General features: G+C 35.4%; 1 protein-coding gene across 6 annotated transcripts in view; it reads right to left on the bottom strand.

Moving 5' to 3' along the window:
- tnksa (tankyrase, TRF1-interacting ankyrin-related ADP-ribose polymerase a) overlaps positions 1 to 15,675 on the bottom strand; it is a 174,401-nt gene that overhangs the window by 101,250 nt on the left and 57,476 nt on the right. For 4 of the 6 annotated variants that reach the window (XR_012396727.1, XR_012396728.1, XM_068218960.2 and 1 more), the window contains exons 4-5: positions 8,577 to 8,613; positions 6,565 to 6,640 (exon numbers count right to left, since the gene is read on the bottom strand). The exons of the other annotated variants lie outside the window; for them this stretch is intronic. Coding sequence is in view for 2 of the 4 variants with exons in the window: in XM_068218960.2 (XP_068075061.2) it covers positions 6,565 to 6,640; positions 8,577 to 8,613 (113 nt within the window). In the remaining 2 variants the exon portion in view is untranslated. The remainder of the gene's footprint in view (positions 1 to 6,564; positions 6,641 to 8,576; positions 8,614 to 15,675) is intronic. 6 annotated transcript variants of the gene reach the window in all.

Here is a 15,675-nt window from a genome sequence, read left to right as displayed (position 1 = left end):
CCCCCACAGTTGAAAGACATGTGGTATAAGTGAATTGAATAAACTAAATTGGCCGTAGTGTATGAGTGTGAAAATTCAAAATAAGAATGCAGCTTTTTACATTACAATGCTGAATGACAATTACTTCACCCATATGCTGACATTAAAACATATGTCTATTCGTTCTCTTTGATCAATATTAGGGCTGTGAGATATTGTAGAAAATGTGACATGCTATAGCATGTTAAATAATGTGATACTCAAAGGGTATTTAAAAAAATGCTCAAACCAACATGTTCAATATTATTTTAGGGAAAAGAAAGTATCGCTCACAATTCTGAAAGTGAACAGTCATGTTTACTGCATAAAACCAACCAGACATTTATAAATATATCAATACCACGGATGTAGTGCTATCAATCAGAATTCAAGAAATACTTTAGTGTCTCATTGCTTTCTAAATGTGGCTTAATTGTTGATTACTTGGTCATACAGGACTTTAACATTAATAATAATATTATTTAAAAACATTTGGACCAAAAAAAAAAAAAAAACAGCATGTCCATTCTACTTGGTTTCAAAGCATGTAACTACACTGCCTGATGTGCTTTCAGAGTTTTTCAGAGGGTGTGCTGATGACAGGCACACAATGATACTTTTGTATTAAATTGCTTATTTATTGTAAACCATTGCAATTATGTATATAGTGATATTGCAATATTTCAATAATTCCTCTATATTGAGCAGCCCTAACCAATATGCAAACGTGTCTTAAAGAAATAGTTTACCCAAAACTGAAAATTATGTCATCATTTACTCACCTTTAACTTGTTCACAACCTGTTTGACAGACTTTCTGCTGTTAAACACAAAAAAGATATTATAAAGACAGTTGGAAACTGTAACCACTGACTTTATTAGTATTTTTTCCTACTATGAAAAGTCAATTTGTTAAAAATAATATCTGTGTTTAACAAAAGAAAGAAACTCCTCATGTTAGGAACCACTTGAGGGTAAGTAAATAGTAAAGTTGGGTACCGGAACCCATGATGACACCGGTACCAATGTAACCTATATGCACCGGACCGAATCAGCATATGAATTTCGGTGCCTAATTTCGGTTGGAACTCAGTTTGTCGCGCGGGCATGAAGAAAAACCGGCTGAATGAAAGTGAAACAGCTAAACTGAAGTTAAAGTAAAAAAATTTAAAATAAAACACAAAATTACATGAAACTCCAAAGGAAAGGTGGGTATCATGGTGACGCAATGACATTAATCGATCTATGTGCTATATAACATGTAAAACCTGATTATAAAAAGAACATTCAAAAGGCAAATCATGTAAACACCGTAACCATTTTATTGTCGTATTTGGATTAAGGCAATTAATTAGATTATTGATGTCCTTGCAAACGTTGTCACAAGCCCCAACCCTAGAAAAAAGGTGTTCCCTGATTTTGATGACAGCCTTTCCACAAGTTAGTATAAGCCGATGTAATGTTAATTGCATAATGCAAATCTTAAATTATGCTAACAAATTAACAAAAGAAATTATTCATGAAATTAATTTTAAATATATAAAATATGAATTGTTTCCCAGAGATGGGTTGCGGCTGGAAGGGCATCCGCTGCGTAAAAACTTGCTGGATAACTTGGTGGTTCATTCCGCTGTGGCGACCCCGGATTAATAAAGGGACTAAGCCGACAAAAAAGAAATGAATGAAATATGAATTGATGTATACTTTAAAAAACTTAAATCAAATTGAAATTATTATTGTTTTTGTCAAATAAAATATTTTTCTAGAGTCATCCACCATAATTTTGTGGCTCAAAAATGTCGGTTCAGGCATCATTTTGGCACTGTTACAGTTTTAAAAGTATCGATTTAGCACCGGTAGCGAACTAATAACCCCAACCCAAGTAAATAACGAGTACATTTTCAGTTTTGGGTAAACTATTCCTTTAAATCATTATAAAATACTAAAAAAGACACTAGTTTGTATTCTGAAACAAGAAGTTAGCTCAGCCTTAAATGAACCTACTGAGCCCTAGATTTACCGATCAGAACCAGTGATGAAAACCCAACAGAGAAATCTGAACCAATCCAACACCCCCAGTTATGACAGAACATCGAATATACCCACAACACACTGCTTGGCAAAGAGACGTGTGGACAGAAGAGCAAGGAAGTGCTTCTCTGTCTGAGCACAGAATACATAATTCAACCATATGGAGCATTGGCGGCAGTCCAGCTCAAATCTGCTCCGCGTTACAGGACGGGGGTGTTTTGTGGAGGAAGGCTCTGTCTCTAAACAGCGCTGGCGGTCGCTGGAAGTCAAATCACTTTTCATGGTTGAGGCTTGAGTATCAGGTGGATGAAATTGGTTATGAAATTAAAGGGACGGAGCTCTAAATAAGGCGCTGCTAATCTCTCAAAGGTCTTTCCAGAAGAATAAAACAAGGTAACCCAATAATACTCAAACATCTCTTTGTAGATCTATAGAAGACGATGATATTGAACCAACAAAGGATTGAGGGCTTTGCAAGCTGATGTGCTCCATTATTCCTTATTCTGGTGGAGTCTTTCTATATCTAATGAAGCAGCGAGTACATTCAGAGCAAAAGAAAGCAACAAAAGGCAGAAAAACTGGCAAATCTTAATGATTCAGACAGAAGCTGCTATAGTGACATTAGCTTAGACTGATCTTTATACACACATAAAGCTGCCTGTGACAGCAAAACAGCCAACTAAAGCAGATGGACCCTGAAAGAGCTTTTTTTTTGCATAAAGACCAAAAGAGCTAAAGATTATCGCGAGCATAATGCATATGCCATCTCTTTGTGTTTGAATAAGCATCACTGTGGTGGTGATCGTGAAATTCTTCCGCATCATGAACTTGAAATCTGTTAAACACAAAACATAATGCCAATCTATTCTCTGAGAGGTTTGAATCCGCTGAGATTTGTTTAAGAGGGTACAGATCTGATGCATTTAAATTCTATAATCCTTTGGTTAATGACTGCATTTTACATAGAAACACTGAATGGAATCACAAAGGTGACAAGAATCGGGCATTGTTAGAGGCCTGCTAAGAGAGATAGGCCAGATTGCGGCCCCTTGGGTCGATAAGAGCCAATCTCAGGTACATCCACAGTGAGCCTTTACTCCACTCACCTGTTTTAAGATAAATGGGGAGCCTGTTAAACAAGTTCGGGGATGATTTTCAATCCAGGTCATGTGAAAATTAAAAAAAGAAAACGCTTAGCGCGGCTTAAAATGGCTGATGCTTTGATGAAAAGGACAAAATTTATGTTGCAACATAAATATTTCAAAATAAAAGAAATTAAGCAGCACTGGGATTTCTGGTTTTAAATGCACAGTACTGCACTGCATTTAAAATCAGCTGCATTTGTTACAGGAAATCTGGAAATACGTAATGATGCCATGTTCATATCGATAAAAAAAACAAATTGCACAGTGATAAATATTTTAGAATGATGTTTGAGACCATGTTGTTTTATCTTTTAAAGCAACTGAGGAAAAAAAGCTATAATAATGGAACACATAACTTGTCTTTCATTGACAATACACTTGTTTTGTTCATGTTCATGTTTAAATCTGCAAAATAAACTACACAAAGTATTTAAAATCTATTTGAAATTACTGCCTAATGTTTGACCATATTTCGAAAGTTTTAAATAATGAAAATAACGACTATTTAAATCAATGAAACACTACTACAAGGCATTTAACAAAATAAATAAATAAATAAATAATAAATAAATAAACAAACATAATCTTGTTGCACTACTACACTTGATTTTGGTTTTATTGTCAAAAAAAAAAACAGAACACGTGTTAAATCAGAATCTGAAATATTTTAAGGCATGCTTCAAAAAATAAACATGATTTAGTATTCAAAAATGTTTTGTTTTAATTTTTTTAACAAATTGGTCTTAAACTGAATATTTTTCAGATTTTCATAGTATGTGTATTAATTCTGGTACTTTTACCATAAACCGACATATCTACTATTTGGTATAGGTTGATATTTTAGAAATTATGGGATGTATTGACAAAAAATCCATGAAGTCTGTTAACTAGCGACATTAGCAGTTAAGAAATGCAATGCAAAACTTTTTTTTCTTGGTGGGGCAGTTAAGGAGTTAACCTATTAAAGTCCTAAATATTAAAGTATTAAAGGATTCCACCCTGTACATGCAGAGGTGTAAACGCAAAAGATTAGTATCATTTTAAAAGAAAACCCTTTGAATTTTCAAAAAACACTGTTGAAAGTGATAAAAATTATTGTATTTGTTGTCTGTTCTATAATAAATCCCTCAAAAAAGAAGTGTTTTTTCTGTAAACTCAAATTTGAAAGGATACCTTTTAGGTTTTGTGTTGTTGCTGTAATTCATTTTGTTGGTTCCTGCTCATGTCAGTAATCATAGTAAAAAAGAAAAATGTCTCTATCATAATCTATGCAAAAGGTATTCTACTCCAACTGATGAGAGAACTGAATCACTTGGGGGGTATTAAGACGGTCCGGACCTTTAAAATGTAAAGAATGAAGAAGTAAATGACATCACGGACCAAGAACCAGGTCTCAGAGTTTAGGAGGTCAACTTATCTTTTTTGTATTGTAATTACGTTGTTATCTTTTTGAAATGTCATGTTTTTCTACGTTCATAAAGCTCAAACAGTCTGCCAAAGAGAAATAGAAATGCAGCTTATAAATGCAGTGTACAGTTTTTCAACAGCTAAAAGCGTTTGCCAAATCCATAAATGTATATATACCCCAGAGTGTAGTTAAGAACCTGACATGCAACATTTTATTCTTATTATTTATCATTTTATTTTGGGTCAACAAAGCCACATTTTTTTCCACTGCATATCAAATTCATAAGACGTTTTAATCTACATTCCAGAACTCCACAGAATGTTAAAGCATTACAGACATCTTCATAGATGCTATATGAGAAACTGCCACAACAAATAAAATACATGTCAGGGTTAACCAGCACTTCGGACTGAATTTAGCATTTATTTAAGTTGAACATATATAATCAAATGCCCTAGCACTGAAAAATATCTATAAATGGTTATTCCTAACCGGCACTAAGAAAAAAAAGACTGGAAAATTATCTCGGCATCATTCTATATGCATCAGCCTCTAAAATATTCTTGCCACATTCAAAATCAACAGAGCTGAATGAGGGGAATTGTTATGTAATAAAGCATCAATCTTTGTTAACACTTTCCAGAAATGATGTCACAGATCTGAGCTGAGGGTGCATATCTGCAGCCAGACTCTTCTCAAAATGTTTACCAAAGCTAGGAGAAAAAAACATTCTGGGTAGAACACTTGGGAAATCAGTCAATATTCAATAAATATGCATGAGGACTACATGCAGAAGCGGCTGAGAGTAATTCCTCTAAATCAAGCCCTTGATCTCACTGAGAGATTAGGACACTTCTGCAACCATTTCACTGCTCCTATCTTGTCCTTGGTGACAAATATTGATGACGGTGGTGTTGTTGTACACAGCCTAACATGTGCTGACAGAATTCATAAAAAACTTGTTTAAAAAAAAGATATATCAGATGTGAAATTTGAGTCAATACTAATTTAATATGCATTATTAAAAACTCAATTTTAAGCTCAAAGAGTGAAATCTAGGCTAGTACTAGAGTGTCTCATTCTAAAAATCTGAGGGTTTACTTTAATCTTGGAACCAAATGCAAGCAATATTTATTTGAACCTAAAATGAAACGTTGAGACCTGAAGTTCAAGCACAACATCAACAACAATGGTCAAAAATAAGTCTAATTAAATAGTAATAGTAATTAAATAGTAATTACACAGGAAAGTTGACTTCTGTACTTTAATAAATAACTAATTATATAAGAATTCAGACTGATGCTTTTTAGCTTCAGCTTTAAACCCACCACTCCACATTTGATGATGATGACGATAATAATGAGATGCATTAAATGTTTGATCTTCATCATTAGTTAAATGAATGCAAGAGAAAGTAAACAATGGCACATTTCTCACAAAGAAAGCTTAGTCATGGTAGACAACATATTTAATTGAATATGCAAATTAGGGATACGTCTCGCTGGCTAACTTGAAACAACTCTATTATGGTTGGAATGATAATTTCCAACAGGACAGAAGCAGTGTTAAAGTTATTGCTGAAAATAAAACTAACTATACTAATGCTAAGACAATAAAACTTTTTTAAAAAATTACCAAAAGAACAAAAACCTTTAGATTAGTGTAAACATAAAAATTCCAAATAAATAAAAACACAAAAATTTAGTTAAAAAGTTCAAAATAACAATTAAAATGGAACTAACTTATCGAAAACTATAATATCCTTCAACAAAAGTTGACTAAGATTAGCATTGCTACCTCTAGTGAGAGGTCTGTAAACTGACTTTCCAGAAAGTCATCATCTACTAAATATGGTAACTACCTTGACTTCATTCTGGAAGATTGTCAGGAGGAGAATATTTACAGTTCTGTGGAGTATTCACCAACAGCGGTCAGATGTTAATGGTGCGGTGAATGCTCTTACCTTACGACCATCGCTGGCGTGGCAGTTGACGTTTAACGGCGTGAGCAGTGCCATGAGCTTCTCTTCATTTCCGCTCCTGAAGCAAAGCAGCAGTTTTTTAAAGAACAGGAGGGAACCGTAAAACAGAACAGGCTAACGCAGTGAATTTCACAGAGAAGGCGAGGGGTGAAGAGGAGTGAAGGATAAAAGGAGAGATGAGGAATAAAAGTCAGGGGAGAAGGAGCATGCAAGATAAACAGTATCAATCAGTTGTTACCTTCATGGAACATAAAGAAGAAACCCACAGATTGCACATTCAAGATTAATATATCACATACCTAGGAGAGGATACCCTATATAAAGTTCCTGCTGTAATTGGACTGAACCATGGCCTGGAGTTTCAGCCTGCAGCCTGTAGAGCAGTGGTCTCAAACTCAATTCTGGGAGGGCTGCAGCTCTGCACAGTTTATCTCCAACCATCTCCATCCCATACCTGCTTAATAGTCTCTAGTAGTCCTGAACAGCTGGATTAGTTTGATTAGCTGTGTTTGGTTAGGTTTGGAGCATATCTCTGCAGAGCTGCGGCCCTCAAGGAATCGAGTTTTAGGGCTATGATGTAAAGGTTTGACTCATCAGCAACTGCCAACAAATCCTTCACATCTTGCCAGCACCTCCAACTATGACAGTGCTGGACTTGCCAGGCCTGTCACTGGTCTAGCCAAAGCATCATGCCAACCAGGGCCTGAGATTGGACTGATTCCACTCAAATCAAAAGCTGAGGCAAGAAGACTTATTAGTTTCTGAACAATGATGTCTCGTTCCTGTTCTGGAACGTGCTATGGAAAATGTCGGGGTCTTGCAGGCTTTTGTAGAGAAGATTTCCTACAGGTCAACCAATTGCCAAACCCTAACAAATTAGTAGAGTTTGTTCCTCCCTGGTTCCTCTAGTCTCCTCCTGCCAGTAAGTACAGATAACTGGCTTCAGTGAACAACAGAAGGTCCTTCATTTAAATGCATACTCTGCCACCAGCAGAGGGAAATAAGACTGGCTGAGAGATTACAACTGGGAAGACGGGCTGAGTATTGGGAGAGTGTCATCAATCTTTTTCATGCTCTTGTAGATGCATCCCAGCCTTCAGGAGATTACCACTAAAAGCAGCACAGGCCAAGCAAGACTTCCAAGTCTATTCGATTCGCCAATCTTCCATTCCACAAAACTCAAACAAGTTTCAATACACAGAGTTACTCTTGCCATCTTTGGGAGGGGTTGGGTGGACAAGATCAACTTTATTCCACAGCAATGAAGCCCCCTGTGATCATATGCGTTCCTAACGATCTTTCGTCCTGACGTTGGGGAGAATTACAAGGCCTTTGTAGTTCCTTTCTCTCTTGATCATTAAAACAACAGGAGTCCTGATTTGTATCCATGCTCCAGGCTGTGCCTGAAGGCAGGGGTATGAAAAGGGGGGGGCAATGCCAATGGAGATGTAGACCAGAGCATAAGAAGGAACGTCTTTTCTCTGTGATGATGGTGAACACTGCTGGGATTGCCAGCGCGTCACGTGTTTCCAAAGATTGTTTATCCATTCCTATATGTCTCATGGTAACCATACAGTGTTTGGTTTAATGGAGTTGCCCAGGACAACAGGTAGGAAGTGAATTTCTGTGTTTATGTCAAATCCTCCTCCTCTGGTTTTACCTGGAGCACTCAGAAACCAATTAAAACTGAATTCGCCGCATGGAATAAAGTATTCTGCCCATGGCATGCAGCTAAATTGAAACTCTCGGGCTGTCCTCTGTGCAGGAAGCGGACTCCTTCAGGCCATCACATGTAAACATGAAAATGCATCTACTGAGTCAGACATTCCCGGCCCTGACGGCACCTTCTCTGACACATGCCTTAATTCACGTCCATGTGCACAGACAAAAGAAAAACAGTGACTATGGAAACGGTAGAAGAGAGGGAGGGAAAGAACGGAATCATGGGAGAGCGGGGAATGAGATGTAGAAGGGCTGAGAAGACATGTACTCACCTCGCAGCTTCCAAGAGTTCGTCCTTCTTGTATTCTCCTAAGTGATTACAAAAAATCATGGTGTCAGAGGCAGACAGGATGAAGGACGTACAGCAGCAGCAAGAAGCCAGAGTAACTAAGGAGCAGTGGACCGCCGGCAGCCCCACACAGACAAGCTCATGCACACACGCGCACAGGCATCAGTGCATCAACGCTGCCTTGCTTTTCTCTCGTTCTCTGCCTGTCTCTCTTCTGGTGGTGGTGTTGCGAGCACCAACCCCTCTCGCCTGATGAAACCGTGACGTCGAGCTGATTGTGGACGCAACATCGGCAGTGTCTTAGATACGACGGACGAACTGACGCATATCCCTGTTCACTCCACAAATTAAATGGCTCTCTTTCTCAGGCAGACAGACAGCACACACATATACAAATACACACACCCCTCCCCTTGTATACAGTGAGCCTGATGCTTCCCCTCCTCTGTCTATTTTATGTTTGCATAGGAGGAGCCGTTGCCGTGATAACACAAGATAAGGGGAAAGGGGGGGAAATATGTAATAAACAAATGCTGCCCGCCTCGCTCTCGCCCCCCTACCCACAACACCCGGCCTCTCAGCCAATCAGAGAGACTCAACTAATTCAGCTGTGATTCCTCCCCACCCCCACATGTGCTCGCTCTCTTTCTCTCTCTCGTTCTACCGAGGCTTGTGGAGAAGTGAGGAATAAAGGGGGAGGATGCAAAAAGACAGGGCAAAGAGGGAGGGAGCAGAAAAAAAGGCATGTGTAAATTCTGTAGAGGTGGATATCATGACATATGGGCTGCATGCACAGGGGGTGTTTGAACAACAATATGGCTAAAAGAAAATGCTGTGAGACTGGCTTGTTTGCCGTTTTGTAGCAGTCGCTAACAAAAGACTGTGAATCACAGAGTGGGGAAGGATGGCAATAAAGCAGAAAGCAGCATGTCTGGAAGACTCATTACATCCCTGTGTGCTCCGTCAGGCCATCGGTTGTGTGTTCTCACTGAGAGAGCTCGGCCAACCTCAGAGTCTGACAATCCCCCCACTGAGAGATACTAGTGGAGCACAGTGCACAAAAACAAACACATTTTGGCTTTAAAAACGGTCTGGCCAATAATTGCAGGACATTAATATTTTTACTGGCCATGAAACTGTATTTCACTTACATAGATAAACATAAACATTTCAGTCTACATGACAATGGATTATTTAGTTTGCTTTGCTTGTATATTAATGAAAAATTGATTTACTGCTTTAAGGTTTACCATTTTCTTTTCGGTTTCAAAGTTAAACAAGATTTAAGCGCTTAAATACTTTTCACACACTAATGCTAAACTAACATATAAGATAAAATATGTATTTTTCTAGTTAAATAGGTGATATTTTGTACTGTTGTTACAACAAAGAGAGAAAAAGTAAAAAGAAGGCCTGTTCTTGTCTTTTAACTGTGGGAATCCATTCAATAAAATGATTGAATTCAATATTTCAACTTATTAACTTGAACATCCACTAGTTTTCTTATAAAAATTCCTTAAACTTATCATTCAGAAATACTGCTTCAGTCTGAGTTGCTTTCTTTTATTTAACACACAAGAAGCTACTTCAAAGTATGAATGGTTACTTCAAAGAATGTTGGAAATCTGCTGCCACTGACTTATTTAGCATTTTCCTTCTTACTGTGAATGGCAATACTGGGCATGGGCTGGTATAAGCTTCTGACCATATGATAACCTTGGATAAAAATACCATGGTTTCATGGTATTGTCATTACTGCACTAAAATAGGATCTTTTTAAATGTCTGGGTAAAAAAACAAAACACTTTCCCCTATTAAACAAAATACATTTTATTTTAGAAAACATGTATAATATTTTGCAACAGTACACACGTCAGGCTAAATAATTAAAGTGAATTACTGACTTCTGCTGTCTTCATTAGGTTTCAATAACACTTGACAAAACGTTTGGAAAAAAAACTCAGGAATGATATAACAGAACATTTTTGTGGTTTGAAAGCCTTGACTTTTCCAAACCACGTTAAACCTTGAAACTGGTTATCATCCCATGCCTAGTCAATACCTACTGGTTTCCGATATTTTTCAATACTTTTATTCTGTGTTCAACACAAGAAAAGCTCATTTCTGTTTAGCATCACTTAAGGGTGAGCAAAAGGTGAGTAAAGTTATATTTTATGGTGAACTATCCCTATAACCAAGAGGGATGAATAGTTGTTTACTGTTCCACAATGCCAATGTATTATTGTTACCAAATATATATTCCTTGCTAAAAAGTTGAATAAATTGTTAAATATAATTTTTGTTTGACTTTAAAAATGCAATTTAGGGCTGCACAATATTGGAAAAATCTGGCATTTTGATATTTTGTTTTTCAGTAATATGGACAAATTGAGGAATATAAACAAAAACAATGTCCCAATGTATTTCCTGCTTTACATTTTCCATTTCTAGCTTCTGAGAATCCAAAAAGAGCCACATATTGATAAATAGTGTTATGATAGCTGTTTTAAAATCAAGATCAGATTGAATTGCCTTTTGTTGCAGTTTAGTTTGTAATAGTACAGTAATAGTTTGATAACCAGCAGGAAATGTTCATGGGCCAATGATATGACCAATTTGAAATGGTCTACATACCAGATGGCATGAATAGCCATCTGAAAGAAAAGAAATCATTCATTTAGATTGACTGGGGTGATTTTGTAAAGATGTAAATAATGTATAAAGAAAAATAAACAAATAGTAAGCAAAAAATAATAATTTCAATAGAAGACAAAAGGGACAATAATTAATAATAAACCATAAAAATAAGTATTCTGGAAATTCAATGCAGAAATTGAATAATTAGATGTCAAATGTAAAACAATACTGCAGTGTAAAACAAAATAATTTAACGTTTTGGTTTTTTTTTCAGCAGCTGGGGTGTTGGGAAAAAAACGTAAAATAACAATCATTAAATTATACAAATCTACCATAAAATAATGGACATTAAATTACAGAAATGTCCTTAAATGTACATTTCTGGTAAATTTCTGTCATTTAGCGTGTTCATTTAGAGTTAATTTCTGTAATTTAACAGCCATTATTTTACAATTTTACTAATACATTTTTTAGTTAAATTATTCTTCATTAAAATTGCAAATGTTGTACTTTTTGTGTACAAATGATCTTGAAATGCCTTTAAAACACATGCCAATGATAAACTTTCACAATAGTTATAATTTGGTGGTGCTGATCAATGATAACCTCAACTCAACTCAATGTGACTATAGCAGACAAACATATTAAAATATTGATGTTGAAACAATAGATTGTGCAGACCTAATGCAATGCTACATTTCTTAATAAAATACTTTTTTTTTTTTTAATTGCATGTAATTCTTGAATAATGTTAACTCTGGACCCTTCATGCTCAAATAACAGGGTTTTCCACCTCAAAAAATAAAAAAAAAAGTTATAAAGATGCTCATGCTGTCTGACTGATGATCGGCCCAAATCAATTCCAAAGCCCAGAGATAGACTAAATGACCCGAGTTATAGTGTGCGTTTAATGGATATCATAAATTTCACTGTGCATTACAATCTAAAACACAGAGTGAGAAATGGAAACGGCAACACCTGATGACGGCAAAATCATCCTGGAATGAAATCTGGTCACGTCCCTTTTTGGTATTCTGCAAGTTTTTCTTGCTTAGTCAGTATTAAGCCACTGAATGTCCCCTGGACAAATCACGTCCAGAACGTTAAGTGACATTATTGACAGGAAGGAGAGCTTTACGGAAAAAAAGAGAAGAGAGGTATAGAAGAAAACACCACAGATGGTGAAGCAGAAAATATCACGACTTCAGAGACTATTAATGAGCTGCCTGCCAAGTTTAGCAATCTTTCATAACAGCATCAGAAAGACCATTAGTCTAGTTGTAGAGCTGCAGTCGGACGTCAGATGCTCTCTCTGTATGAAAACCAAGCATGTTTACCCAAACACTTTCCAGGGAAGATTTACCTATAAAACATAGATACAGTTGAAGTCAGAATTATTAGCCATCCTGTATATTTTTTCCCAATTTCTGTTTAACAGAGATACAATCTTTTCCAACACATTTATAAATATAATAGTTTTAATACAGGGTTTCTGCACATTTCAGCAAGTTAAATTTACGACTCAAGACATTAAGACCAATAAAAATTTAATTTTATACTCATACAGGACAAAACGCTAAGGAGTTTTTCCCAAATGGCCCAGCTGGAAAGTATTTGGCCCATCAAACTATTTAAAAATAATTTAATAAACATATTAATGCAATAATAATAAATTAATAATCAAAAATAATAATATTTTAGTTTATTCTGAGCAAAAATATTTTAAATATTTTGTCTAATCAAGCAAGCTCTAGTTGTATACATACCCTTTTTTCTCTCAACATAACCTTTCTTAAAAAAAAAAACACTGTATTAAAAAATAACAGTCTGCTTAGGTCAGTAGTAAATACAGAGAGGACTTTTTAACAAATGTTATTAAAGGTAAATAATTAAACCACTATGGTAAAAAGAGTTAAGGATGACATTTTTAAATGAATTTTTTTTATTTTTTTTTTATTGAGATAGATTGGGGTAGCTATACATGGACATAAGAAAAGTAAGACCTGTTTAAACAATATTTAAGACCTAAAACACAATATTTAAGTAAATTTAAGACTTTACCACATTTTAAAATTTAGTTTTTGAGATTGAAGACTTAAGATTTTTAAGACCCCCATGAACCCCCAACTTCTAATGAGTTATTTCTTTTATTTACTAAATATTTGTCAAGATACTAGTATACAGATTAAAGTGACATTTAAAGACTTAACTAGGTTAATTAGATTAGGCAAGTTAGAATAGGCAAGTTAGGGCAATTAAGTCATTGTATGTTTGTTTGGTAAAAAATATTGACCTTAACATTTTTTTTTTTAATTCTAGTTGAAATAAAATAATTAAGACTTTCTCCAGAAGAAAAAAAATATGAGAAATACTATAAAAAATTCTGTGTTCAACATCATTTGGAAAATATTTGAAAAAGAAAGGAAAATTCACAGGAGGGCTAATAATTTTGAATTCAATTGCACATTACCTGAAGTAAATGTGAGCAGTGTGAAACTCATCAGGACAACATTGGAGACGGGCTGGCATTTCAGGAAGGTGTCTTAAATGGTAACTAGGTAGTTAATAGGCTGCTTCTCACAAAAACATCCTATGACCTCTCTTTATCAGTAACATATTTGGACTCCTAGATATGCGAGGCATTTTCCAATGAAAGCCCACAGTGCATTATACCAGCATAATGTTAAATTCAGAGCTGGACATAATGAATATAGAAATTCCAAGCCAAATAGAAGGGATTTCATTACTGAGAAAAAGCAGACTTGTGAGCAGCAGCAATAATCCAGGAGTCTCAAAACACCAGAGGAACCTCCACTTTGAACATTCATTTTGAGTATGACTTATTATTTTTTATGATTGAATTGTTAGAGACCTCAATATATGATTTATTAATTAAACTCGTAGTTTCCTATTTTCCAGACTGCTTCAATAAGTTTGTCTGATCAAATCAAAAACCAGCAAATATGATTAAAATGCTGTGGTTATGTTTTATTAAAAATGTATGGGTTTTTTCAGTAATTAGAGAGATTAACACATAAACTATAAAACTGTTACATACTGTAAAACAAGAAATTTGTTTTTGTATCCAGCTAGATTCTAATAATTTGTCAAAAACAAGCAGTACAAACTATTGAATTGCTGCAACAACAAAAAAAAAAAAAACATTTTAGTCAAATAATCTGAGCAGCAAATCTGAATACTAGATTCATTTCAGAAATGTCAAGTGATACTGAAGACTGAAATAGCCATGCTGAAAATTCTGGTTGTCATTACAAGAATATTTCTGATGAAATATCAGCAGAATACTTTCAAATAGGGCTGCACGATATTGGAAAAAAAATCAATCTTTGCCTTTTTTTTTTTTTGCAATAAATATTGCGATATGAATACAGTTTAACAGAACGGGTTGAATAGCTCTATTGTCTGCACTCTCAGAAATAAAGTTACAAGCGCTATCACTAGGGCAGTAGTTTTTCCAAAAGGTACATATTTGTAACTGAAGGGTTCATAATGGTACCTCAAAGGTTCGTTTTAGGTACATTTGGGTAATAATATGCACCTTTTAGGTACCACTGTGGACTCTTTGGGTACAAATATGTGTTTTTTGAAAATGTACTGCCCCAGCGACAGCTCCCGTACCTTTATTTCTGAGAGTGTGAGGAGTCAAACAATATTCAGGTACAAAAATTTAATAATCACAATGCAATTTTTTTTTTCTTCTTTTATTTTGTCGCATTTCTAGTCAAAATATTTAAACTTTCTTTGATCAAATAAAAATATTTTTTGCACCTTATTAAGAAATTTACTGTAAAGAGTAAGAGTTTTTTCCTAAAAAATAAACAAAATTATTATTTGCCAGTGATGTAACTGCTTTCACATCTCGTATCGCAACCTCTTGCGATTAGCTATTCGCAACGTTTCAAATAGCAATTCGATTGCGATCAATCACACAGCCCTACAATACATTTTTGTAACACCGTGATGATACCTTTTGTACCCAGATGTTCAAAACTCTCATGAAATACTTTCACAGGCTTTAAAAACGCATGCAAATTATAAACATTCACTTAATGAAGTTCACTTATTGAAGGTAAACACAGTTAAACTGCGTTCTGTTGCTCCTGGTCAACAATTCAGATCCAACATTGCATATCCTGTGATGTGACTATTGCAGATGCGCACATTGTGATATGGATGCTGAAATAATGTGAAGCCCTACTTTCAAAATATTTAATTAAATCCCAAAACCCAAACTAGAGCTAAGCGATTAATCGAAAAGTAAATCGAAATCACATTCAGAACCTATAATCCATCAAATTTTTCCAGGTCAATTTTTTGTATTACTTTTCCTACTGCGCGTGGAGTCACGTGACCATGCTCTGTTAAGGATACTTTTGTGTTGAAAGCACTGGCATGGTCCAGAGAAGCCTTCATGCAGTTGCATA

Source organism: Danio rerio, chromosome 21 (genome assembly GCF_049306965.1).
Source record: "Danio rerio strain Tuebingen ecotype United States chromosome 21, GRCz12tu, whole genome shotgun sequence".
In the NCBI taxonomy this organism is placed as follows: Eukaryota; Metazoa; Chordata; class Actinopteri; order Cypriniformes; family Danionidae; genus Danio; species Danio rerio.
This window is presented reverse-complemented; position numbering and strand designations above follow the sequence as displayed.